Source organism: Myotis yumanensis, unplaced genomic scaffold (assembly GCF_028538775.1).
Source record: "Myotis yumanensis isolate MYYU_CA2020_CCGP unplaced genomic scaffold, mMyoYum1.0.hap1 SCAF_6, whole genome shotgun sequence".
NCBI lineage: Eukaryota > Metazoa > Chordata > Mammalia > Chiroptera > Vespertilionidae > Myotis > Myotis yumanensis.
Window position 1 is genome coordinate 91,693,918 of NW_027223757.1, and position 23,476 is coordinate 91,717,393.

Here is a 23,476-nt window from a genome sequence, read left to right on the forward strand (position 1 = left end):
TTTAATACAGTTCCTCATGTTGTGGTGACCCCCAATTTCATTGTTACAAATTGAACATAATTAAAGCATAGTGATTAATCACAAAAACAATATGTAATTATATATGTGTTTTCTGATGGTCTTAGGCGACCCCTGTGAAAGGGGTCGCGACCCACAGGTTGAGAACCGCTGTTCTATGGTTTCTTAGAGCCATGTTGCATCTGCTTATTGTATATTAACACATTAAAGGCTCTGATAAGTTCTGCAGTGGAACATGTTTGATTTGACCTAGCATTGCTTAAACGTGCTTTTGTTGTTTATTTAGGCCCTCTACCCACAAACACTTAAATTACCAATACAACACAATGTTTGGAGAAATGTCAAGTTAGTTCATTTAATCCTCAAAACAAGCGTTGAAAGTCTGGAGTCATTTTTTGTTTTCAAAATCTGAGGCTCAGAGATGAAAAGTAACAGACCTGGTACATAACCCAAGTGTCCTCACTTAGCCCAATAATCCTCCAATTAACTGCGACTGCCTTGTCAGGGGTGAGGGCTGCTGGATTCGGGGAATTTCTCAAGCTAAATTCTGAAGTCGGGGGTGGGGACAGAGGAGGCAGCAGAGGGACTTGGTGGCTGGGGGGCTGGAGCAGTGGACCCCTGAATAGTGAGCCTGGGGAATCAGGACCCGACAGTTGGGATGGGGCTGGGGGGTGGTGGGGTGAAGGTTGGGGGTGGGTAAGAGAAGGGCAGGGAGTAAGGAGGGTGGGGTTGGGGGAGTACGGGGGAGGTGGAGCCCCCTGATCAGGGTTTTGAAACTCGAGGGCCCAAACTTTGTCTAGGCCCCTGCCTCCCTGGCCGTGCCCGGAGCTCAGGAAAGAACAAGGAACGAGATCTCCTTCATTGAGCACCTCCTTTGTTTGTCTCCCTCTAGCTACCTGGCTGCCTTTCTCCCACTAAAAGGAGCTAGGAAAACTACTCCACACCGAGACCTAAGACGTACAATTATCCCTCCTTTACCCAAACTTCAGTTCTCTCTGGGGATGCGATCTTCTAGCTGTTGGCAAATTGAGTTTGTGCGAAGGTATTCGACTCCAATGGGAGGCCCAGTAAGCTAGCGCGCCCAAAAGAATGACTCTCTAATGGTGTAATGTTCCATCTGAAGTTTCCGCTCAAATGCTTGTGAGCACCTGGCACCGTGCTAAGTAAGTGCTGGGCTGCAAAGGTGACCAGGAGACCAGACCTTACCGCAGGGAGCTGTGTGGGTTTCGGGCAGAGAAGCCTTTGTGGGTGGAAGAGAAAGCAGGCAAGTGGCAATCCCTGCCCTAAACGGGCAAACGCTGAGCTAGCCTCGACAGCTGTGCAGCCTGAGTACGCCTGTTACCCCTCTGGCCTCAGACGCCTCCTCTGGACTCTGAGGGGCTGGGAGATGATCTCTAGACCCTTCCAATGTTGGGGTACAGAACAAGGAAGCCCCTCTTCACCTAAATTCACCCTCAAATTCTTAGAGAACGGGCTTCCAATGGCCAGGCCGAATCCCAAATGATTCCCTCCCACCTTCTTGTTTCATTCCCCTGAGACCCAGGTTCCTACCTGAATGGCCAATGGGAGTGGGGTCTGTCCTCCCCACCATGGCTGCCGCCACCACCACCGCCACCGCCATCCAGCCCTGCAGGGTCCATCCCAGCTGCAGCCCCTCGTGCGAGTCAGGCAGGGCTCGCTGGTGCCCTTTATCCCTCCCTCTCTGGGCAGGGCCAGTGGGAGGCGGGGCTCTGCGGCCAGGCCCACCCCTTCCCAGGACCCCAAGCCAGCAGATCGGAGTGCTTGAAGGGTGGAGGCAAGAGGGCCGAGGACCAGGGATGTCGGTGGGATGGCATGAAGGCCTTCAGAGATCCCCCGGTGAGTCCTGCAAGGAACTGCGGGTTGGTGTAAGTACTTTAAGGGTCCAGAAAGGCAGGGTGACTGGAGAGGGGCTCATGGGGACCAAGGACCTGCGAGCTAGGAGGCTGAGTCCTGGGGCTGGTGTCTGAGGGGAATTGCTAACTGAGGCGGCCAGAGGGGAGCTTCCCCCCAAACTCGGGGCAGTGTGAATCCCACATGTGGAGCTGAGGTTGATGGACAGGTCAGAGGGTGGGCTGGGAGCCTCTGGAGCCTCCAGAGATGGTATGAGCCAGGTGAGGATGCAGGGAGGCCTGTCAACTGGCCAGGACCTGGACAGACCCAAGAGGCTCTGGGGACCTGCCTCCAGGCCCGAGATGTTCTTCCTTCAAAAAGTCGCTGTGCCTGGTCTGTTTGTCATGGGAGCCAGCGTGTATCCTGGTCAGAAGACATTAGACTGGAGCTGATGGCTCAGCAGGGGTCCTGAGAGGTGGCCGGAGGGGTTGCCTGAGGCGCTCTCCAAGGAGGATGTTCCCATTGGGTCAGCCCATCAGCGGGCTCTCCTGGGCCGTAGAACTGCCTGGTGGATTCAGAGCTTGCAGTGGGAGGACATCGGCCTGGGCCTTGGAAGTGGGGGGTAGGGGAAGGAGGGCCATGAGCTTTAACAGCCCTTCAAGCTCTGTTTCTAAGACACCCTCTCCTCCCATCTCACTCCGCCAGAGCTAACGCTCTCTCCAATATGCTGCACTGTCTGTCCCACGAGGGTGGTAAATCGGGTAAATTTGCTGTACAACAGCAAATTAGAGGAATTTACTTAAAAATTAAAGGAGAGCCCCAACCGATTTGGCTCAGTGGACAGAGCATCAGCCTGCGGATTGAAGGGTCTCTGGTTCGATTCTGGTCAGGGGCACGTACCTGGGTTGCAGGCTCCTCCCCGGCCCGGGCCCTGGTCAGGTCTAGTGCAGGAGGCAACCAATCAATGTGTTTCTCTCACATTGATGTTTCTCTCTGTTTTTCCCTCTCTCTTTCACTCTCTCTAAAAATCAATGGGAAAATATCCTCGGGTGAGGATTAAAAACTAAGTAAATAAATAATTAATTAGAGATTTTAAAATTGAATTTAAACAACTTCCTATGTTTATCAATAAACTGAGACACTAGATTGGGAAACCAATAGTCTCGAACATCTAGTTACTTCTTTAACTTTTGCTGGATCACAATTATTTAAAAATTTTGTCATAGGTGCTGCCTGTGTGCTGTCTATGAGGCTGTGCCAGTTTGTACGTCCACCAATAGCATGAGGGAGCCTGTCCCTGCACAGCCTCGCAGCACAGTTACCGAACGTTTTAGTATTTGTTAGTTTGGTGAGTAAAAATCTGTATCTCGTAGTGTTAGGGTTTTTTTGGGCTGGTGACACGGGCTGTGAAAGAATTCACAACTAAAAGAAGAGATACACGTAGAGAGAAAGGGCCAGTGCATTGCTAATCAATACAAGGACAAGGAATAAAAAACTGCTCCCGCCTTTTCAAGCCTTGGACAAGGAAGGAAGGGGCATTTTCGGGCTGTTGTTGTTGCTAGGCGACATTGAGCAGACAGTAGGGGGGGTTGTCTTTGTTAGTTTTTTATTTTATTTTAAAGTATATATTTTTATTGATTTCAGAGAGGAAGGGAGAGGGAGAGATAGAAATATCAATGATGAGAGAGAATCATTGATGGGCTGCCTCCTGCACACCTCCCATTGGGGATCAAGCCTGTAATCCAGGCATGTGTCCTAATGGGGAATCGAATCGTGACCTCCTCGTTCATAGGTCGATGCTCAATCACTGAACCACTCCTGCTGGGCTACAGTAGACTTTTGAAAGCTCTATTCACTTCAAGATTATATAATTTTCCCCATCTATTTTGTTTCTTTCTTTTTTTTAATATATCAAGTTTATCCATTGTCCTGTTGATGAACATTTTGATTGTTCCTAAGTTTTTGCTATTCTTCAATAAACGTAATTTGGTGGGTTTCACTCCAGGGCAGTGGTTCTCAACCTTATGGCCCTTTAAATACAGTTCCTCATGTTGTGACCCAACCATAAAATTATTTTCGTTGCTACTTCATAACTGTAATGTTGCTACTGTTATGAATCGTAATGTAAATATCTGATATGCAGGATGGTCTTAGGCGACCCCTGTGAAAGGGTCGTTTGACCGCCAAAGGGGTCGCGACCCACAGGTTGAGAACCGCTGCTCTAGGGTATTGTCTTGGGTTGGTTTCTCCAGGAAATAGATTTGGAGGTTCACCTGCAGGACACTCGCTGGGGAGTGCTCTTTGGAACAGCACCTGGAAGGAATCGAAGGCAGCAGGACTGGGTAGTGAGAGAAGCTGAACTTCAGTGTAGTTACAACAGATACTTCAGCTCTGGGGCTGGGCGATCCTTCAAGTTGTTCCAAATTGCGGTGAGGAGGCTTGTCCTCATGCCCCCATGCTGGCTACAGGCTGCCCCGGAAGGGGGCTCATCCTGGGCAAGGCAGCTCCCTTCAGTAGGAGCAGTTTCCTGAGAGGAACTCAGCTGTCGCTCAGCAGCCGATGTTCCCAGCAACCCTGGGATTAGTGCTGGGTCCTGAGGGCTAGCACCCGGGGGATGCCCACGGCATCGCAGGCACATTTTAACTTACTAGATTTTGCTTAAGTGTTTTTCAAGTTGCTTGTGCCAGCTTCTGCTCCCCTTTGCACTATGAGAATTTGTATTGCTATTCTTCCATTCCACATTTTCCATCTTGGTTTTCCTGGATTATTTTCTGGGTAATTTCTCCGGTCTTTCTTGATGTGCAAAAATGATCTCTTTGGCTGCTTCTAATCTGTTTTTTTATTTTTATTTTTTAAATATATTTTATTGATTTTTCACAGAGAGGAAGGGAGAGCGATAGAGAGCTAGAAACATCGATGAGAGAGAAACATCGACCAGCTGCCTCCTGCACATCTCCCACTGGGGATGTGCCCGCAACCCAGGTACATGCCCTTGACCGGAATCGAACCTGGGACCTTTCAGTCCGCAGGCTGACGCTCAATCCACGGAGCCAAACCGGTTTCGGCTAATCTGTTTTTTTAAATATTATTTTTGTCAATTCTCATTCAAGGACATCTCCCCCCTACCCCCCACACATACACTGACTTTTATTTATTTATTTTTAATATATTTTTTATTGATTTCAGAGAGGAAGGAAGAGGGAGAGATAGAAACATCAATGATGAGAGAGAATCATTGATTGGCTGCCCCTACATCCCCTACTGGAGATCGAGCCCGCAACCTGGGCATGTGCCCTTGACTGGAATTGAACCCATGATCCCTCAGTCCGCAGGCTGACGCTCTATCCACAGAGCCAAACCAGCTAGGACTACACGCACTGACTTTTAGAGAGAGTGGAAGGAAGGTGGGTGGGGGGAGAGAGAAACATGGATCTGAGAGACACATCTACTGGTTGCCTCCTGCACTCACCCCCACCAGAGCCAGGGATCAAACCTGCAACCCAGATACGTGCCCTTGACTGGGAATCGAACCTGTGACCCTTTGGTATGCAGGACAACGCTCTAAACATTGAGCACACCAGCAATGGCTAATCTGTTTTTTTTAAATCCTCATCTGAAGATATGTTTTTATTGATTTTTTTATTTTTTTGGGTGGGGGGAGAGGGAGGGAGAGAGAGAGAGAGAGAGAGAAACATCAACTGGTTGTCTCCCATGTGTGACCCAACCGGAGATCCAACCCAAAACCTGGCTGTGTACCCTGACTGGAAATTGAACTCACCACTTTGCAGTGTATGGGACGACGCTCCGACCACTGAGCCCCCAGGCCAGGCTGCATCTGCTTCTTAAAGCCCCAAGGATAGTGCCAGCCTGGAGCCCCTTTCTTTTCTCTCTCTCCCTCCCCTTCCTTTCTTCCTTCCTCTTGTTCTTTAATTTTTATAAAATTATTGCAATGATAGTATCTTCTAATTCTCTTAAGGTATTTTTCTTCTTTTTTAGTCTAAATATTTGATTCATTTGTCCTGAGCATCATTAAAAATAGACCAGGTGCCCGGCTGGCATAGCTCAGTGGTTGAGCATTGACCTATGAACCAAGAGGTCATGGTTCGATTCCCCATCAGGGCACATGCCAGGGCTGTGGGCTCAGTCCCCAGTGTGGGGCATGCAGTAGGCAGGCAATCAATGATTCTCTCTCATCATTGATGTTTCTGTCTGTCTCTCTCTCCCTCTCTGAAATCAATAACAATATATTAAAAAACAACAACCAGGCGACCAACTATGATCCCCAAGGTTTTGTTCATGGGTAAAAAGCAGAGTCTAGGCCCTGGATGGTGCACGCCAGCCATGCCCTTCCCAAGGCCTGGATGGTGTGTGCCGGCCATGCCCTTCCCAAGGTCTGGATGGGACACGCTGGCCATGCCCTTCCCAAGGCCTGGATGGTGTGTGCCGCCATGCCCTTCCCAAGGCCTGGATGGTGTGTGCCGGCCATGCCCTTCCCAAGGCCTGGATGGTGTGTGCCGCCATGCCCTTCCCAAGGCCTGGACAGGACGCGCAGGCCATGCCCTTCCCAAGGCCTGGATGGGACGCGCTGGCCATGCCACTTGCTGGCTGAGTGAGCCAGGCACACTCCCTACTCCATCGCACTTCCTTACCTGTAAAACAGCAGGAAGTCGTATTGCCTCGAAGGGTTGTGGTGAGGATGAGAATTGCACAATGCCCGGCAAAAACAGAAGCTTAATAAAGAACATCCCTAGTGATAGTGACGGGGCCGGAGTGACAAGGGGCTCTCCCTTGGCAGCGCCCGAAGCCGGGAACAGAACACTGGGCTGAGACTGAGCTGCACCCCTGGATGCGCGAGGTCTAGTTGATTGGCGTCCTGTACTCTTACCTCGGTAGCATCAGGGAGAGGACTGGCCTTCTGCAACTGAGCCACAGTTGTGGATTGTCTCCCCCGATGGTAGGAGGACAGGGAGGTGAGAAAAATAAACCAAACGAGGAGACGACATCGTGAACCAGGCGCTCCATTTCAGGGACGCCCCTTCCAAGCCTTCCTCCTCCCCCCTTATTCCCGTGCCTGTCACTCCCAGCGGAGATGAGTCACATGGCTCTGGCCAGCTGGCCAGCCTGACACAGGGAGGTGAGTGCGAGACGACCACCACCCTAACCTGCGGGCTGGCTGGGACCGCTCCCCTCTGGCCGGAAGTGTACTTTATGCTCATTATCTGCTGGCCCTTGCTCTTCCCCTGCTCCTCTATGCTACAGGGACTAGGGTCCTGCAAACCACACGCTTAGCTTCCGTTACAGCTGCTTTTCCCTCCCCCATCCTCCCCTCGGCTGACCAGGGCCTGGTCAACAGGCTGGAAGACAGGAGGAAGGGAGACTGTCCCTCCCTGCCAAGCGGACGGCACTTCTGGCAGGAGCAGCTGAGTTCCAGATGTGTCATCCCCTTCACACGCACCCCAAAGTCCCTGCAGGGAGGGATGGCACCTTCTCAGTCCCCCACAACCCTAGCCGACTGACGAGTGGCGAGCAGAGGGGGTGAGAGGCAGCTCCACAAGCCAGGACCTGCCAGCACCCCGAAGTCTCATTGGCCAACTGTTTCCTTCCTCTCTGTGCACCAGATACGGAGGAGGGGGAGCAGATCAGCCCCCAGGAAAAACACACAGAGAACTGAGTCAGCCCAAGTCAACTCTTAAATACTTAATTCCCATTTATTTAAAGTTCCATCAGTCTGTGTACACTATTTATATTAAAAACACAGGAAACAGGGGCTCCTAGCAAAAATATACATTTCCATTTTGGAGATTGTTCAGACACTGAGAAGAGCTGGGTTCTCAGCACTAGGGCTGGGGGTGGGGGCGGGCGGGGGTGGGGAGGCGGAGGTCGGGCACAGCGCCTCTCCCTCACAGTGCTGGCCCAAGGGAGCCCCCTCGGCCAAACCTCGGTCAGCGAGGGTAGGATGGGAGAGGGAAGCCAGCAGGGAGTGGTCCTGGGCATGGAAGGCCACCGCACTGGCAGGGCAGGCACTGGCTGTGTCCTCTCTCCAGGGCATTTCCTCCCAGAGCTGCAGCTGGACAGCAGGCCCCTCCTGAAGGAGGAGCGGACAGGACCAGGAAGCCTGGGCTCTGCACCAGGTTCTCCGAGACCCTAGCCAGCCTCCTCCCTGGCAGCAGCCTGGGCGCTGAGTGCCCCTGCGGAGGGGAGTGGGCAGGAGCAGGGGCCGGGGAGCGGGGTGGCCTGGCAAGGTCCCAGTCACCAGGGGCTGTGCAGGGTGTTCCAGGAGACCAGTGGGCTGACACAGGGGAAGGGAGGGTAGCAGAGCTGTGGGGACAGATGGCTGTCTCTGTCTACAGGACCAGTTTATCCCTGGCACCTTCCCCGTGAGCAGGTGCTGGGCTGACACAGCAGGACGCCCCTGCTGACCTCGAGGGCATGCAAGGATGTGGCCAGCCCTGGAACCGAGCCCAGCCTTGCCCGTCCACCTGCAGGCCCCTCTGGGCATGCATCCGCCTAGAGAAGGGGGTGTGTGGAACCTGCAGATAAAGTGAATCAGTGCTTGTGGTGTGCAGCGGAGCGGCGGCTCCGGGAGTGTGTGGCATGAGCTGCAGTGAGCTCGAGCCAGTGTCAGTGCCTCCTGGGTGGAGACAGGACGTCATCGGGGGGGTGAGGCCAGTCCCGGCCCTGCGGAGAGGCAAGGGCTGTGATGTCGACAGAATACAGGTGGCGAGGCTGCTGCAGGCTGGGGGAAGGGTGGGTGCTGATGGAGGGCAACCCTGAGGCCTGCTCACTGCTTCCCTGCCAACTTGCACCTCCCTAGAGGCTCACTCCTCTTCATGGGGGTGTGGGGCCCCCACCTACAGGGAACCCACCTCCTTCCAGGCTGGGGGGAGGTCCCGCAGCGGCCAGCGCAGGGGGCCATCAGCAACACTGGCCCGGAAGACCGGTGAAAAGACCAAAAAGGATGTTGGTTGAGTGGGGCTGGGGTACGTGGCTGAAGTGGGGTTGGCTGGGTCAGGGGTGCCAGCCTCAGGGTGGGGTGTGTGACAGTCTCAGGGAGGCATCCTGGCCTTCAGGGCAGGGACCCAGCGACCAAGGCCACTGCTGCGGTCGCCCAGGTCCGCTTGGCTTCCCCAGGAAGCCGGGCCCAGAGCTTAGTGTTTCTTTGGGCAGCTCCAGCCTTGCTGCGAGCACGGAGCAGTGAGGCCCCTGCCCCTGCAGACGGCCGGTGCGGAGGGCCGGCCACTCCCTCTGCACCGGGGCAGGGGGGCAAAAGCAGAAGTCCTGTCCTATGCTGCTGGTGAGATAATACCAACTGTCTCACAGGAAGACAGAGGGACAGACAGGGGATGGGGGGAGAGGGAGGGCCAGGGAGGAAGGAAGAGGGAACCCTTAGAAAGGAAGAGAAAGAGCAAAGAGAAGAACAAGGAGTGGAGAAGGAGAGAGGGAGGAAGGGACCATGGGGAGCGAGGCGTGGGTCTGTTTGCAGGGGTGTGATCAGGCGCCATGCTGAGTGCGCCTGTGGCCAACGGGGAAGTCCCATGTGGCCCCTGTCCAGCGCTGTCCCTGCCCCTGGTTCTCGGCCCCGAGGCCTGCTGGGAGGCCCTGGCTGTGCACCTCAGTACATGTCCTTGTAGATCTCCTGGAGCAGGGGGTGCAGTGAGGTCTCTGTCTCGGTCTTCTTGATCCGCTGCATCATCTGGGCATGCTCGGTGACCAGCTGCCGCAGGTCAGCCATCTTCTGCAGCAGCTTGGGGAAGAGGTACTGGGCGTCGGGGTGGTTGGCGTGCAGGTGGAACTCGAGGGCACGCAGGATGGTGTCCTGGATGGCCTCCACCTGGGACACGTTCATGAGGCCTGGCCGGTCTGTGGGGACACAGGGCCCAGGTATGGGAGGGAGCAGGCAGGCACGGGTCTCAGGTGGCGGAGGAGCGCCGCTACCCACCCAGCATGGGGGCCTGGCTCAGGGCACAGCAGGCCTCCTGGCCGGGATAGACCCGAGCCCCATCCTGCCAGGGACAGTCCCCCCTCCTTTGCTTTCCTGGCTCAGTTTAGTCTCATGGCTACTCGGCCTGGATTCACATCCCAGCTCTACCAGGCGAGCGGTGAGGCCTGGGCAAGTCGCTCAGCCTCTCTGGGCACATTTCCTCACCTGCAAACTGGGGATAACGGAAGTACCTGTGCACAGGTGGCTGTGAGGACCAAATGAGTTATAATCTGGGAAAGGGAACTAGAACAGTGCCTGGTAGGAAGTAGCTCTACGCCAGTGTTAGCATAGTAATTATTACAGTTATTGTGTTGGAATTGAAAAGTATCAGTAAAATACAGAAGATTCTCCACCAGCAAGAACAGCCCCATCAGCATGTTGGTATGCGTCCCTTTGTTCTTTTTCTATCTCATCTCCATCTACCTAAGATGGAGCGGGTCCTGCACATACAGCGGTGCCTCACACGTTCCCCTGCCATCATCACACGCACACTTCCCCACGGTGTCCGACCTCGCTTACCTCCGCACAGAATGATGGCCGCGATGAAGAGTGCCAGGTCACTGTCGTCGAGTTCCAGGGCATTGAACTTGACAGCAAACTCGAACTTGGGCTCGATGATGTCACTGAAGGGCTTGCGGAGGCTGCGCAGGAACTCCCGGGTGACAAACCCCGTGCCATTGGCCACCAGCAGCCCGTCCTTGTTGACGATGGAGGCCAGCATGGCGAAGATGGCTTCGTGCACTCCGTACTTGAGAAGGGTCACCTGGTCGTTGAGGAAGAGGTTGCCAAAGCTGGGGATGCTCTTGGCGAACTCGGTGAGCTCGCGCACCGTCTCCACCGTGGTGCACTGGCAGCGGTAGAAGACGTGCACGCTGATCTCCTTGTAGGGCGGCAGGCCGTTCACCAGCTGCTTCCACACCAGGCCCTTCTCTGCCTGCCACAGCGTCTCGATGTCGTGGATCACAAAGGGCTGAAAACCAGGCCCCATTAGAGGCCAGGCCTCGGGGACCCCACGTGTGCTCCCCATACTCCCTGCCTGTACCATGAAGTTAGGGGAGGGAGGAGGTCCAGTTCTCCCAGGAGTCTGGAGGGCGGCAGGGCCCCGAGCCAGGGACGCCGCCGTGCGAGCAGTGACACTCACCGCGGTGTGGCTGGTCTTGCCGGTGAGGATGCCGCGGGCCTTCTTCTTGGTCATGTTGAAGTTTTTCAGGTAGGCGTTGTAGATGTGCTTGGAGAAGGCCTTCAGGTCAGCCACCTGTGGGTTGTGCTGACTCCCCTCACTCGCTGTCAGCCCTGCCACCAGCTTCCTCTTCTCGGCCTCTGGCATCCGGCCAAAGCGGATGGCTGCATGGGGAGCAGGGGTGGAGGGCAGGAGTCATCGAGGAGTCCATGCAGGGCCAGCACCCCTCACCTCCTCATCCCTGCATGGGCCAAAGGCCTGAGGAGTTCTAGAGGCAGCCAGCTGGAATGTTGGGGGACCCTCCCGAATGTAAGCTCCAGGGGCAGGGGTCTGTCTGTCCTGTTCAGTGCCCACACACGAAGGCCCTAACTCATGGAGCGCCTCGCCGCGCAGCCAGGAGGGGTGCGGGGTGGCAGGTGGAAACAGCCTAGTCAGCGGCCTGTGCCCGAGCCCCAGCTCTGCAGCTTACTCGCCTCGTGACTCCAGATGGGCCACTCCGTCTTCTTTCTAATCAGAAAAGCTCACTGACTGTCAGAGCAATTAGATAATTCCCCTTGTAAGCACAACTGTCGTCATTAGTAATGGAACAGGAAAAAAACCTGGCTTCTCTCAGAGAAAAAGCGAGAAGAATCAGTCAGCCCTGAGAGCTCTTGGGGAGTCCCCTCACTTCAGCCACGTAATGGGGCCCAGGCAAGGGATCAAACCACAGACCCCCAAACCCATCACCTAAAAAAATCTGCAGTCGGAGACTCATACTGCCCCCCTCAGAGATGCAAGGCAGTCAGTGCATCATCCATGGGTGAGACATTTAAACAGGAGGCTCTCCCTGTCCTCTGGGGGTGTGACCCAGAGGGTAGAGGGGGCACGTGGGCTCTGCAAAATCCTACTCTACGGGGTCTGAAGACGAGATGTGCCAGCTGCCAGGAGCCTGGAGCACAGGGCAGGGCAGGCTGCCTCCCAGAGGGGCTGGCCTTCAGGAAACGCCCACCTGCTCCTGGCAGCTGGCACATGTGGCCATTTGCTGGCTCCCGCCTGCCCTCAATAACCAGGAAGGGCAGAGGGGGCCTAGGCCTCCGCAGGGGCTTTCCATGCTGTGCCAGGCTGGAGATTCTGGGAGCTGGGGTCAGTTCCTGCTGTCTGGGCCAGACAGGGTGAGCCTCGGGTAGAGAGCTGGGGACAGCCCGCCCTGGCCCCCACGTGGATACTGGTGGTCTAGGGAAGGCAGATCTTGGGCTAGGCTGTGCTGGCTCGGAGACTCAGGTCCAGATCAGCCAGGTCAGCAGCAGACACAGCAGGGCCCATGGCGTGCCAGGCACATGGAGGCGCCCTTTATGCGCCGAGACTGGCTTCACACTGTGTGGGGCCGGTGGCCGTGCTCACGGCGGGCTCTCACCGTTGTGTGACATGCCCAGTGCCAGGCACTTCTGGAAGCGGCAGTACTGGCACTTGTTGCGGTTCTTCTTCTGAATCTTGCAGCTCCGCTCACACTTCTCGTATTCCAGCTTCATGCGGATCGTCCGCCGGAAGAAGCCCTGAAGATGGTGTACAGGGAGGAAAGGCCACAGGGAAGGGAGAAAGCTGGGGAACCCTGGCTCATGGGGTGTACTGGGCCCCAGTGTGCATGAAGATGTAGAAACTCCTGAACTCTGGAAATAGGGGGGGAATTTTGTTGGAAGTGGGAGAAGGTAAACAACTCTAAAACTCCTGAAATAATTAAAATAATATGCCATATTATGCATATTAAATATGCTTCTTTGTTAATCTGGTAACAAAACTGTATCATGACTAACTTGATTTATTCATAAATGTATCTGGTTTTGTATATTTCCTAGGTAGTGGTTTAATAAAATATGGAAATGTGATGGGTGTGCGGTGAGGAGGAAGAACCCAAAAGAAATGCAACATTTCTTTTTTCTCCCCTCAAAGAGCCTTCTTCAGGCTTAGAGGTGCAGGAACCCAACCTCAGGAAGCAGCCCCAGCCTAAGACCCGCCCCTTTCTGTCCCGCCCGTCTTTCCCAGCCCGGTCCCCAGGGGGCGCAAGAGGCCAGGGAGCCCAGGTCAGCAGCTGAGTGCCTGGCAGGGCAGCCCTGACAGGGAACCCTCCTCTCCAGCAGGCCCAGAGCTGATGCCTGGAATGAGCCCAAGGCCCTGGCGGCTGCCCAGGCAGGAATTCCGCCGTGGGTATTATCAGGGACCCACCCCTGACAGGGAAAGCCTTTTTGGCAAGTTAACTCACCATGTGGCCACCGCCCTGCCGGCCAGCCAGCACCCCCACTGCCCCTACCTTGCAGCCCTCGCACGCATGGACGCCGTAGTGGAAGCCTGACGCCTTGTCCCCGCACACGCGGCACTCCATGTTGAGGCTGCTGCCCGGGGCCCCGTCACAGCCTGTCTGCAGCTGGTCCAGCAGCGAGGGTGGGGAGGCGCTCCGGGAGAGGTCTGCAGACACACGACACGACACGGCGCTTCACATTCTGCGGCTGAGCCCGTTTCTCACTCACATAGCCCTGGCTCAGCCATTTAAGAGCTGTGTGCCATGCGGGCCAACCTTTCTGAGACCAGTTTCTTTGCCTGGAATGTGGGGCTGACAGCATCTCTGGGAAGCTGGCAAAGTTTCCAAAGCATCCCCCCAGAGCTGGTGCAGCAGGTATCCCAGAAATGGCAGCTCTGCCTGTGGGGGCTGAGGCAGCACCTTCCTGGGCTGGCCGAGCCTGTGGAGAGGAGAGGGTATGAAGGGATGGCTGAGTTTTGGGAGGAGGGGAGGAAGCAGATATTGATATTTATTTTTTAAAAATATTTTTATTGATTTCAGAGAGGAAGGGAGAGGGAAAATGAGATAGAAACATCAATGATGAGAGAGAATCATTGATCAGCTGCCTCCTGCACACCCCCCTATTGGGGATCGAGCCCACAACCCGGGCATGTGCCCTTGACCGGAATCGAACCCAGGACTCTTCAGTCCGCAGGTGGACACTCTGTCCACTGAGCCAAACCTGATAGGGCAGCAGAGTCTCTTCAGATTGTCCTTAGGAAGGGGCCCACGTGGGGTGTGGAGTGTGTTTTGAGAAGATGGCAGAGAGCAGACCTGGGAAGTCTGATTCCTGCATGGACTGCACAGAGGCTTGTAAAGGCACTCCCAAGCTCAAGTTCACTCCCACGAAACGTGCTCACACAGGAAGAGCGTAGGTGTCAGCCACACTGGCTGGGCAGCACACTGAATTTCCACAGTGTTTTTCTATGAAATGTACAGATGTTTGAACCAGGTGCTGACTTAGCAAGGAGAGCACTTGGCATGGCAACAACTTGAGGGCATACACACGTCGGAGGACTTAGTAAGATCGGCTGGGAGTCTCTTCTGAATCTCTCCTTTGTGCACTCAGAAGGGAGCCCTGCCCTTGGAAAGGGGCCCTGCACTGAGCCCCAGCCTCCTGACCCTCCCTGTCCTGCCTCTGCCACGCCAGTCTGCCCATCTGCTGCTCTGCTGCTGTCTTCCCTGATGACCAAGCAAGTGCTTGGGGCAGGGTCCAAATCCCACATCAGAGAATTGGGGCTTAGAACAGACAGCTCTAAGGGAGACCCAAGCCCAGATGTAACATTTTCCACTCCGCAAAAGATCTAATTTTCCCCACTGTGGAGTGACTTCTCCCCCTTTCTCCTTGCCCCCTTTCCACGCCCCCTCACCCCGGTCCAGGGGTGACAGGAGGAAAGCTGCCACCCGGCCCCCATCCTGGACACAGAAGGGGAGCACAACCAGACCACAGCAGAGGACCACGCCTCTGCCCTCCCTGGTGGATGAGGCAGGGGTGACACAAGTTCCTGGTCCCTAAAACTGCCTGCCCTGTCCCAGAGCCACAGCTCCGAACCTTCAGTCATTCCAAAGGGTACAACCCCCAAGCCCACAGATGGGGAGAATGGGCTCCTCCATCTCCTGGGCAAGGAGCTGCAGGGAGACTGCAGCCTGGGAGGGCAAGGCTGCTGGTCCAGCGGACAGCCTGTGTTACTCAGTGCTGGGCTCTGCCACTACAGTAGGGCCATGGGCAGGTCCTCAAGCTGCCAGGGCGTCCTGGCTGGAGGGGCACATGGCCTCTCCTGGAGGCACTGGAGCAGGGGCAGGAGAAGTCCCATCCCAGTCGGGAGAAGTGAGGCACCGTGTGAAACCCTGAGCAGAGACCTTGTGCACTTCCGGCTCTGTCTGTGGTCTGTGTGCACGTGGGCTTTGTGGCACTTGTAAGCATCAGTGTTATTTCTGTGGCTGCACGTCTGCCTCCTGCTAGACTCGGAGTGTCCCGAGTCACGTCCCCTTTAGACCTCAAGCCACAGGGACCAGTCGCCTCAGTGTTCCCACCTCTTGGTGCTTCCTCGTTCTCCCTTGTGGCCCTAGGGGCTTGGCAGCTGTCTGGTCATTTGGTTGCTACTGGTGTTGCATGTGGCAATGCCACCCTCTCCGTTTTTTTTTTAATTTAAATTATTGGGATTGTTAAGTTTTATTTATTTTCTTTCAAATATATTTTATTGATTTTTTACAGAGAGAAAGGGAGAAGGATAGAGAGTTAGAAACATCGATGAGAGAGAAACATCGATCAGCTGCCTCCACTGGGGATGTTCCCGCAACCTAGGTACATGCCCTTGACCGGAATCGAACCTGGGACCCTTGAGTCCGCAGGCCGATGCTCTATCCACTGAGCCAAACCGGTTAGGGCATGTTTTTTTTTAATCAAAAAAATATATTTTTTATTGATTTCAGAGAGGAAGGGAGAGGGGGAGAGAGAGAGAGAGAGAGAGAGAGAGAGAGAGAAACACCGATGAGAGAGAATCATTGATCAGCTGCCTCCTGCACACCACCCCCCTAGGGATGGAGCCCACAACCCAAGCATGTGCCCTTGACTGAAATAGAATCTGGGACCCTTCAGTCCACAGGCTGATGCTCTATCCACTGAGCCAAACCAGCTGGGGCTGCCACCCTCTCTTTTCATTCAACAGACAATGATGAGCACATGCTTGTGCAGGGCAAGACCCAGACCCTGCCCTCAACTAGCAAAGGTAAGAAAGGGGTAAGAAAACTGGACCAGTGCAGCGAGCGGCCACACCAGCCCAGGCAGGCAGAATGGTGCAGGGCTGCGAGAGAGCCATCACCTGGGCATGAGAGCCAGGAAGGTGACTGCTCCCTCTCTGGCCCTAAAGTGAGTGCTTTGGCACTGGCTAGTGTGGCTCAGTGGGTTGGAGTGTTGTCCTGTACACTGAGGGGTTGCAGGTTCAATTCCCAGTAAGGGAACCTCCTAGATTGTGGGCTTGATCCCTGGTTGGAGCAACCTGTTTCTCCCTCTCTCCCTTCCTCGCTAAGAATCAATAAAACATCCTTGGGTGAGGATTAAGAAAAAGGTGCATGCTTTGGATCAGTGGTCCGTGAGATCTGAAAGGTTGGCTACCGCTGGTTTAGGGAAATCTTTGGAGCAGCGGTCGCCAACTGCTGGTCTGCGACCACTGGTGGTCGGAGGTCCGAGAGGCTGGCGACCGCTGCTCTGGATGACCTCCAGGCTGCTTCCAGGAGCTCAGGCAGCAGCAGGCGTAAGAATGTGGCCCAGGAACCCTGCAGCCCAACTTCAATCAGTGTCCTGTGCACAAAACCCAGCTCTACCTCTGGGCCTGTTTCTTCCCCTGTAAGGGGAGGACAACAGTATCTGTCTCAGAGTCACGGTGAGAATCCAGGAGTTAATACAGAGAAAGCTCCTGGACTCGGAAGTGCTGTGTAAATCCCAGCTCAAGCGCAGGTGATGTTCACTAGGAAGCCGCAATCCGCCGTTTCTGAGCCTGTGCCCCACACAGGCGGGGACCATGCCTCTCTCTTCCTCCTCTGGTGTCTCTTTCCCCTACAGCTTCACAGAAACCCAAGGTGTGTGTGTGTGTGTGTGTGTGTGTGTGTGGTCTCTGTTTACGAGCCTCTGGAACAAGACCCAGCCACCTCTCTTGTCGCCTGGCCTGCTGCTGGCCCCTGGATCGGGGGTGTCAGGACTACCCCAAACCCTGGAAGAATCCAAGATGCCCAAGCCCTACTGGTCACGGAGTCAGCCAGAGCTCTGGGTTGCGAAGTGAGACCCATGCAGAAAGAGCTGCAAACTGCACTGGAGAGAAACAGGTCCAGGGTGGGGGTTGGGGGTCCCTGGGAGAGGTCCTGCCGCAGGGAGTGAACAGCTGAGGCTGCTGAACTTGAGGGCAGTCAGGGGGGCCTGGCGGTCTCAGGGCGACAGGACAAGGCACCCCCTGCCTATCTGAGAAGAATAAGGAAACAAATGACTGGTATACCAGGCAGAGAGAGGCAGGGTGAGCGGCGCTGGGTGGGCAGCAGGCAGGGCACGCATCCCGCAGGGGTGCCTTTTGTTGTGGGGTGTATTGGAGATACTGAGGTGGTGGTAGTGTTGGGATGGGTTTCCCAAAGATAAAGGTTTCTTCCTGGATGCCCACCTGGCTTAAGGGTTCATCCTCAAATCACCATCACATCTTACCTGAACGTAATGGTGGTGGGATGCCCCATTCTAGGGACCAAGTTCTCAAGGTTCCATGACCTCCGGTGGGGGCCAGTTCTGAGAGGCTCTCCCCACACCGGGGACCCCTGCCTCAGTGCCCCTCAGGAAGCTGGGACAAGTGCCCTGGGCTTGCTGTTTGAGGGCTGCTGCCTGCACAGCCGCTCTCTCCAGTCCGCCCAGCGCATCCTCTCTTAGCCCCTCCCCTGCTCTCAGGAAATGCATTTGCTTACCCGATGGCCATCATGTGGGCCCCAAGCCCTGCCTCTGAACTTCCCCTCTAGCCACACCCTGCCTGCTCCCACCCCCGAATGTCTCCTACCTTTACTACCCCTAGGAGGGGCAAGGGAAAGAACGAGCGTTTATCAAGCCCCCACGAAATGCCAAGCACTTTAGTGTCTATGCCTGTATCATTTCATATCTCTCTAGAAGACAGTAACTGCCACCATTTAAAGGTGAGGACACTGAAGCTCGGTGAGGCTCAGGGATTTACCCAAGGCCACCTGAATACGTGGAGGGACTGGAACTGGAACCTAAACCTGACTTCCCTGCAACGGCTGTGTGTCTGCACCAATCACACTTTCTCAGCAATGCCTGCTGTGCGCTAGGCACTCCACTGGGTACTTTACATCATCAAAACAACCCTTCCAGCAGGTCTTCTTATCCCCATTTTATAGGCGAGACAACGGAGCTCAGAAGGTTAACACGCTGACAGCAGCTGAGGTTTATGTGATATGCCTTCTTGGCCAGGCCATGGTACCCAGTTTTTGGTCAAACATGAGTCCCGATGTTGCTGCGGAGGTGTTTTTAGGGGTAATTAACATTCAAACCACCACTCTGATGGGAGCAGGCCTGAAGGAAGGAGGAATTCTGTCTCCTGACTGCATCTGGGCTCCAATATCACCTTCCCTGGGTGTCCACCCTGCTGGCCTCTCCTATAGTTTAGACTCGCTAGTCCTCACAGCTGCTTGAGCCAAGTCCTTAAACTAAAACTCCAGTCTCCCTCCCTCGCTCTCTACCCACACACACACACACACACACACGCACACACACACACACACGCACACACACGCACACGCACACGCTATTGGATTTGTTTCTCTAGAGAACCCTAACACAGTGATGGTGAGGTTTATACAGGCCTTGGGCTTAACCGCTGCACTCTTCAACTTCCCATACACATAAACACGTGCTCATTCCTCCTGATCAATATTGTGATTATGATAAACAACGAGACACACCACTGCTGGGAATGACACTGTGCATCACTCACTGTTTGGACTTGGCATAAACACTAGCCCCTCCCCCAGAGAGTGAAGTATCAGTGGCACTATCTTTGATTACAAGTTGGGCAAATAGACACTATTGACCTTACTCCCTCACTAAGTGCGCTGAGTACCCTGCGTGTCTAGTCTCCATTGCCAGAGGCATGCTGCTGTCTGAGCTGGGAGGCCCGGAAGGGCTGGCCCTGACTGTTTACTTTGCTGGCAGAACCGCACAGAGCACAGCTTTTGGAGTGAGGGCCAGTTCTGCAGGGTTACCCAGCAGCCTCCTTCCTCCTGCTGTCCTGTCTGCCTGGACAGCAGCCTCCTCCAGGCAGCCACCCAGCCTCGTCCGCTGAATGGCTGCCTGGACGCCCACTAAGCACTTGCTGGGAGCAGGTGCCAAGGCCAAGAGGAAGGACACTTTATCTTCCTCAGCCCCACACTAAGGCCCTGACCTTTTTCTCGGGGTGACTGGGAGGTTCATCACTGAAAAGTGGGGGGGGGGGGGGTGAAGACAGGAGTGGGGTGTGAGCACCAGCTCCAGCTCCCCCCACCTCCAACCAGTCGGGAGACCCTGGGCATGCAAGTGTCCTGAGCGCTAACGATGAGGCCTGTCCTCCCTGCCTCCCTGCGGGGGAGGAGGAGGTGCTGGCAGGTCCAGAGACGCAATCAGTGCAGAAGCTCTAGGGTCAGGAGGAAGCAACTGTGCAGCCTTCCTGCTGTTTGAAGCTCAAGTTGCACCCCATCCTCAGGGGTCCCTGAGGGGACTCTGGAGGGTAAATCACAGACTCATGGGGTGGGGCAGGGGACCAGCAGGTGCCGAGAGCTGTGGCGTGTCCCAGCCCCATTTACTCCTCACCTGGCTGGCCCTTGAGGTGGGTAGGACGAAGCCTTTGAAGGGGAGGAGACTGGGGCACGGTGAGGGCCGCAGCTCCCAGTGCAGACCTGGGACTCCTGCCTGGTGTGAGATCCCCAACACGGACAGGCGAGGCTGCCTCTAGAGCCCTCACCTGCGGCCTTTTTGTTTTTAACCTTTTAAATAAAAGCAATGTAACTGCTTTTTAAAGTGGGAGAGCACTCCAGGCCTGCTGGGAAAAACACACAGGGTGCGGAGCAGCTTCTGGCAGATCCTCCACCCATGAGCCCACGTGTGAGTGAGCCCCTCTCGTCCTTTGTGTCTACTCCCCCAGTGCCTTCAGTGATGCATGAGGGCTGTTTTTAAGTTTTCAGCTGATGGAGTGGAGATTCCTTTTTATTACTATTATTATTGATATTTTTTAGAGAGAGAGGAAGAGAGAAGGGGGGGGGGGGGGGGGAGAAACATCCATCGGCTGCCTCCCGCATGACCCCTACTGGGGATTGAGCCTGAAACCTAGGTATGTGCCCTGACCGGGAACTGAACTCTTGACCTTTTGGTGCACAGGACGATGACCAACTGAGCCACACCAGCCAGGGCATACATAAGGATTTTTAAACAATGGGATGTCCAATCTGTCAGGAATGTGCTCCCCTGTCAGCACACTCAGACCTACCTTATCCTTTTCAATGACTCGAGCATTCCACAGTTTACATAACCAGTTCCCCACAGATGGGCGCTCTCCAATTTTTGCTTTCAGGAACAGAGCTGCAGTAAACAAGTGTGGCCATCTCCGTGCAACTGAGCGAGTGTTTACGGGGACACACTCCTAGGAGGGGACGCAGGGCCCAGGAAACACACATGCAAAGTGCTGGCTGCTGCCCTCCACTCCTGCGGCTACCGGGCCGTGTCCTCACGCTCTGGCCAACACGTTCCTCTCTGCCAATCTCACCTGAAGACACCTTCTTGGATCGGGGAGACTGAAAAATGTTTTGTGTTTTCTAGCCATTTGTATTTGTCCTACCGAGAACTGCCTATTTCTACTTTTCTGTTGCGTGGCTTGTCCTGTACTTTGTGGGAAGTTTACGTATATTATGGTTTTAACAATCCCCTCCTGTTTCAATTACTGAGCAAGGAAGTCTTTTTACCTCCACTTCACTGATTTATTGATAAACGGAATCCATCAAGCACAGGGTGGCTGGGCAAATTCTTCCCCAGACATCCCCCCTTGTGCCCTAAATCCCGCTGATAAAACTCCCCAGATGCAGTCACCGCGCTCACCTCGCCCTGAAGAGGAAGCTCTGAAAAACCCAGGACTTGCTTTGCAGGTTGAAAGCAGCGTGGCTCAAGGATTTGGGCTCTCTTAGTGCAGGCCCAGGCAGGAGCCTGTCCTACCTCAACAGTGCCTGCCCGCAGCCTTAACTCATCTTACTGATTTTAAGGGGGGGTTGGGGGGGGGGGGGGGGGAGAAGAACATCAATGTGAAAGTGAAATATGTTTTTATTGATTTCAGGGAGAGGAAGAGAGAGAGAGAGCAACATTAATGATGAGAGAATCATTGATCGACTGCCTCCTGCTAAGGATCCAGCCAGCAACCTGAGCAGGTGCCCTGACAGCAAAAGGAACTGGAAACCTTTTGGTAAACAGGACAATACCCAAGCTACTGAGCCACACCAGCCGGGGCCCCCCACTTTAACTTTTATCTCTGACACCACCCACCTCCTTCTCCCCAGGCAGGCACAGGGATCCAGAGCCCGTCCTTAGGAGACAGGCCTGCTCCTCTGCCTTGAATCAGCAGCTGTGGCAGGATCTCCATCAGCTGAAACCAGCAGCAAAGTGAGCGTGTCCCCTCCTGGCAGTGTATCCTGGCCCCAGTTCCTTCCCGAGGGAAGGGAGCAAGGATCAGCGGGCTGTGATGGCGCTCAGGCAGCTGGGCAGGGAGCAGGGAAAGCCAGGGGGCTGAGAGAAGTGGGTCTGGGTGCCCTTGAAGGTGGACACAACGCCATGATGGGATGAAGAAGATGCTGACAGACAGTACAAGGTACCAGAGAAAACTGTCTACACTGCTGTTGACAGTGGGTAAAGGGAACCAACAAGTGAAATAAGAGGAGCTAAAAACTGGCTGCACAAAAGTAATATTCGTTACAGTTAATCACACCAACTGCTCAGCACTGATGCCGCATTGCGGTGCAGCTCGATGGTGTGTACAATTAGCACCAGACAACTGAGCTGTGTGTTCTGAGTGATCATGACAATCACAGCTACAGGGATCTTTCTAGTGTGTGGCTGTTAATCAGATGGGTCCCTTGCAGTAGTCGTGGTGGAACAACCATGACAACATGCATGACGCACGCAAATTCCAGTAAGTCTCACAGAGCCCACTCTCCACCGCCTGGGATCCTGTCTGTTGTACAGAACGAAGTGGTGCCCCTGCCCACAGTCCTGCCTCCGATGAGCAGCACAGCGGGGAGTGAGGGAGGCCTGCGGCTCCAGCCCTACGGCCCGCTCCTCTGCACCCCCCACCCCAGGCTGTGTGAGGGCCAGCTCCTGTCCCCGCCCTCCGCACCTGTGTAGCTGCTGGAGGGAAGCGGGTGCTCTGGTTCTCCATTGAGCTCTGCGGCTCCTTGTGTCTCTGCCACTTCCTCTTTCTCCTCCTCTTCCCGGACCTCAGGGGCTTCCTCCGGTGGCTGCTCCATGGCTGATTTCCCCTCGGCGCCACGCCTGCAGGCCCGGTCATAGCTCTGGCATCATCTGGGTCTGGACGCAGAGGGACCCCAGGGCAGTTCCGTCAGCCTGGGCAAAGGGGAAGACAGGAAGAGGATGAGAGGGCGGTGGGAGTGGGGCATGGCTCAGGACCATCGGGGGCCAGCAGAGCAGGGGCACCTCACCTGCAGGGCTCTCCCATGGTCTCCACTCCTCGCATCGAGGTCACTTCCCCTCCCTCCCTTTGCCCATTGGCTCTTGCAGCAGGTCTGTGGGGCTCAGAGCAGTTCCCATCACCCAGATGGGGTGACACCCCCCTCTGCTACCTTTCCCTGCCTCCTTGGCAGCATCCTGCCCTTTGAGTTCCCGGAGTTTTCAGGAGACACACGAGAAAGCCTTGAGGGCTTTTCAAATGCTCAGTCCCCTGGAGATCCTGCTGCGCATCACACCTCCCAGCCCCATCCTGCCGCACCAGTACCCAGGTCCCAGATCACTGCTCTCCAAAGCCACCTTCCTGAAGGAAGTGTTAGGGTGGATAAAAGGCGTGAGCTCCCGCCAGGCTCGCTCACAGCGACAGCAGATCTGCAGAGCCACCAGGCAAGGAGACACACTCTGTCCTGGAATCTCCCAAACGGTGGGCTCCTAGATGGTGACCCCCATGTTTACGCCACCGGGAGGAGATGGTTCTAACCCTCTGCAACTAAGATATTGTCACAAATGCCACAGTTAGAGGTGTAAGCGCCTGAGGGGGGCGGGAGGCCTTCCTGCAGGGAACAGTAGGGAGAGGTCCAAGAGGGGTGGATTTTGAGCAGGGGAGATGGTATGGAACGCCGCTTGGGGATACAGCTTGAGAAAAGACTCGGAGGCAGCACAGTGGGGACCGGCGAGGAGTCCTGTTGGCTGGGGAGTGAGGTGCTGGAGAGAGGACCTGGCGGGGTGGCCGGGAAGGTGGGTTGTGGCCAGGCATGTGTGCTTCAGAGCCCTGATCCTGGGAGTGAGACGGACCTCATCCCATGTCAGGACAGGCCTGGAAGGGCCAGGAGCAGAAAAGACCTGCTCTAGAGAGATTCAAGCATCTGTGGAACCCCTTATCTTGAGGTCCCA

At 55.1% G+C, this 23,476-nt stretch overlaps 1 protein-coding gene across 3 annotated transcripts in view; it reads right to left on the reverse strand.

Moving 5' to 3' along the window:
- Positions 1 to 7,561: 7,561 nt before the first annotated feature.
- PPARD (peroxisome proliferator activated receptor delta) overlaps positions 7,562 to 23,476 on the reverse strand; it is a 75,604-nt gene continuing 59,689 nt past the window's right edge. For all 3 annotated transcript variants that reach the window (XM_070418717.1, XM_070418715.1, XM_070418716.1), the window contains 6 exons: positions 22,236 to 22,462; positions 13,315 to 13,469; positions 12,424 to 12,562; positions 10,992 to 11,194; positions 10,370 to 10,820; positions 7,562 to 9,729 (listed from right to left, as the gene is read on the reverse strand). In XM_070418717.1, coding sequence (XP_070274818.1) covers positions 9,482 to 9,729; positions 10,370 to 10,820; positions 10,992 to 11,194; positions 12,424 to 12,562; positions 13,315 to 13,469; positions 22,236 to 22,365 — 1,326 coding nt within the window. In that variant the 5' untranslated portion in view covers positions 22,366 to 22,462 and the 3' untranslated portion in view covers positions 7,562 to 9,481. The remainder of the gene's footprint in view (positions 9,730 to 10,369; positions 10,821 to 10,991; positions 11,195 to 12,423; positions 12,563 to 13,314; positions 13,470 to 22,235; positions 22,463 to 23,476) is intronic.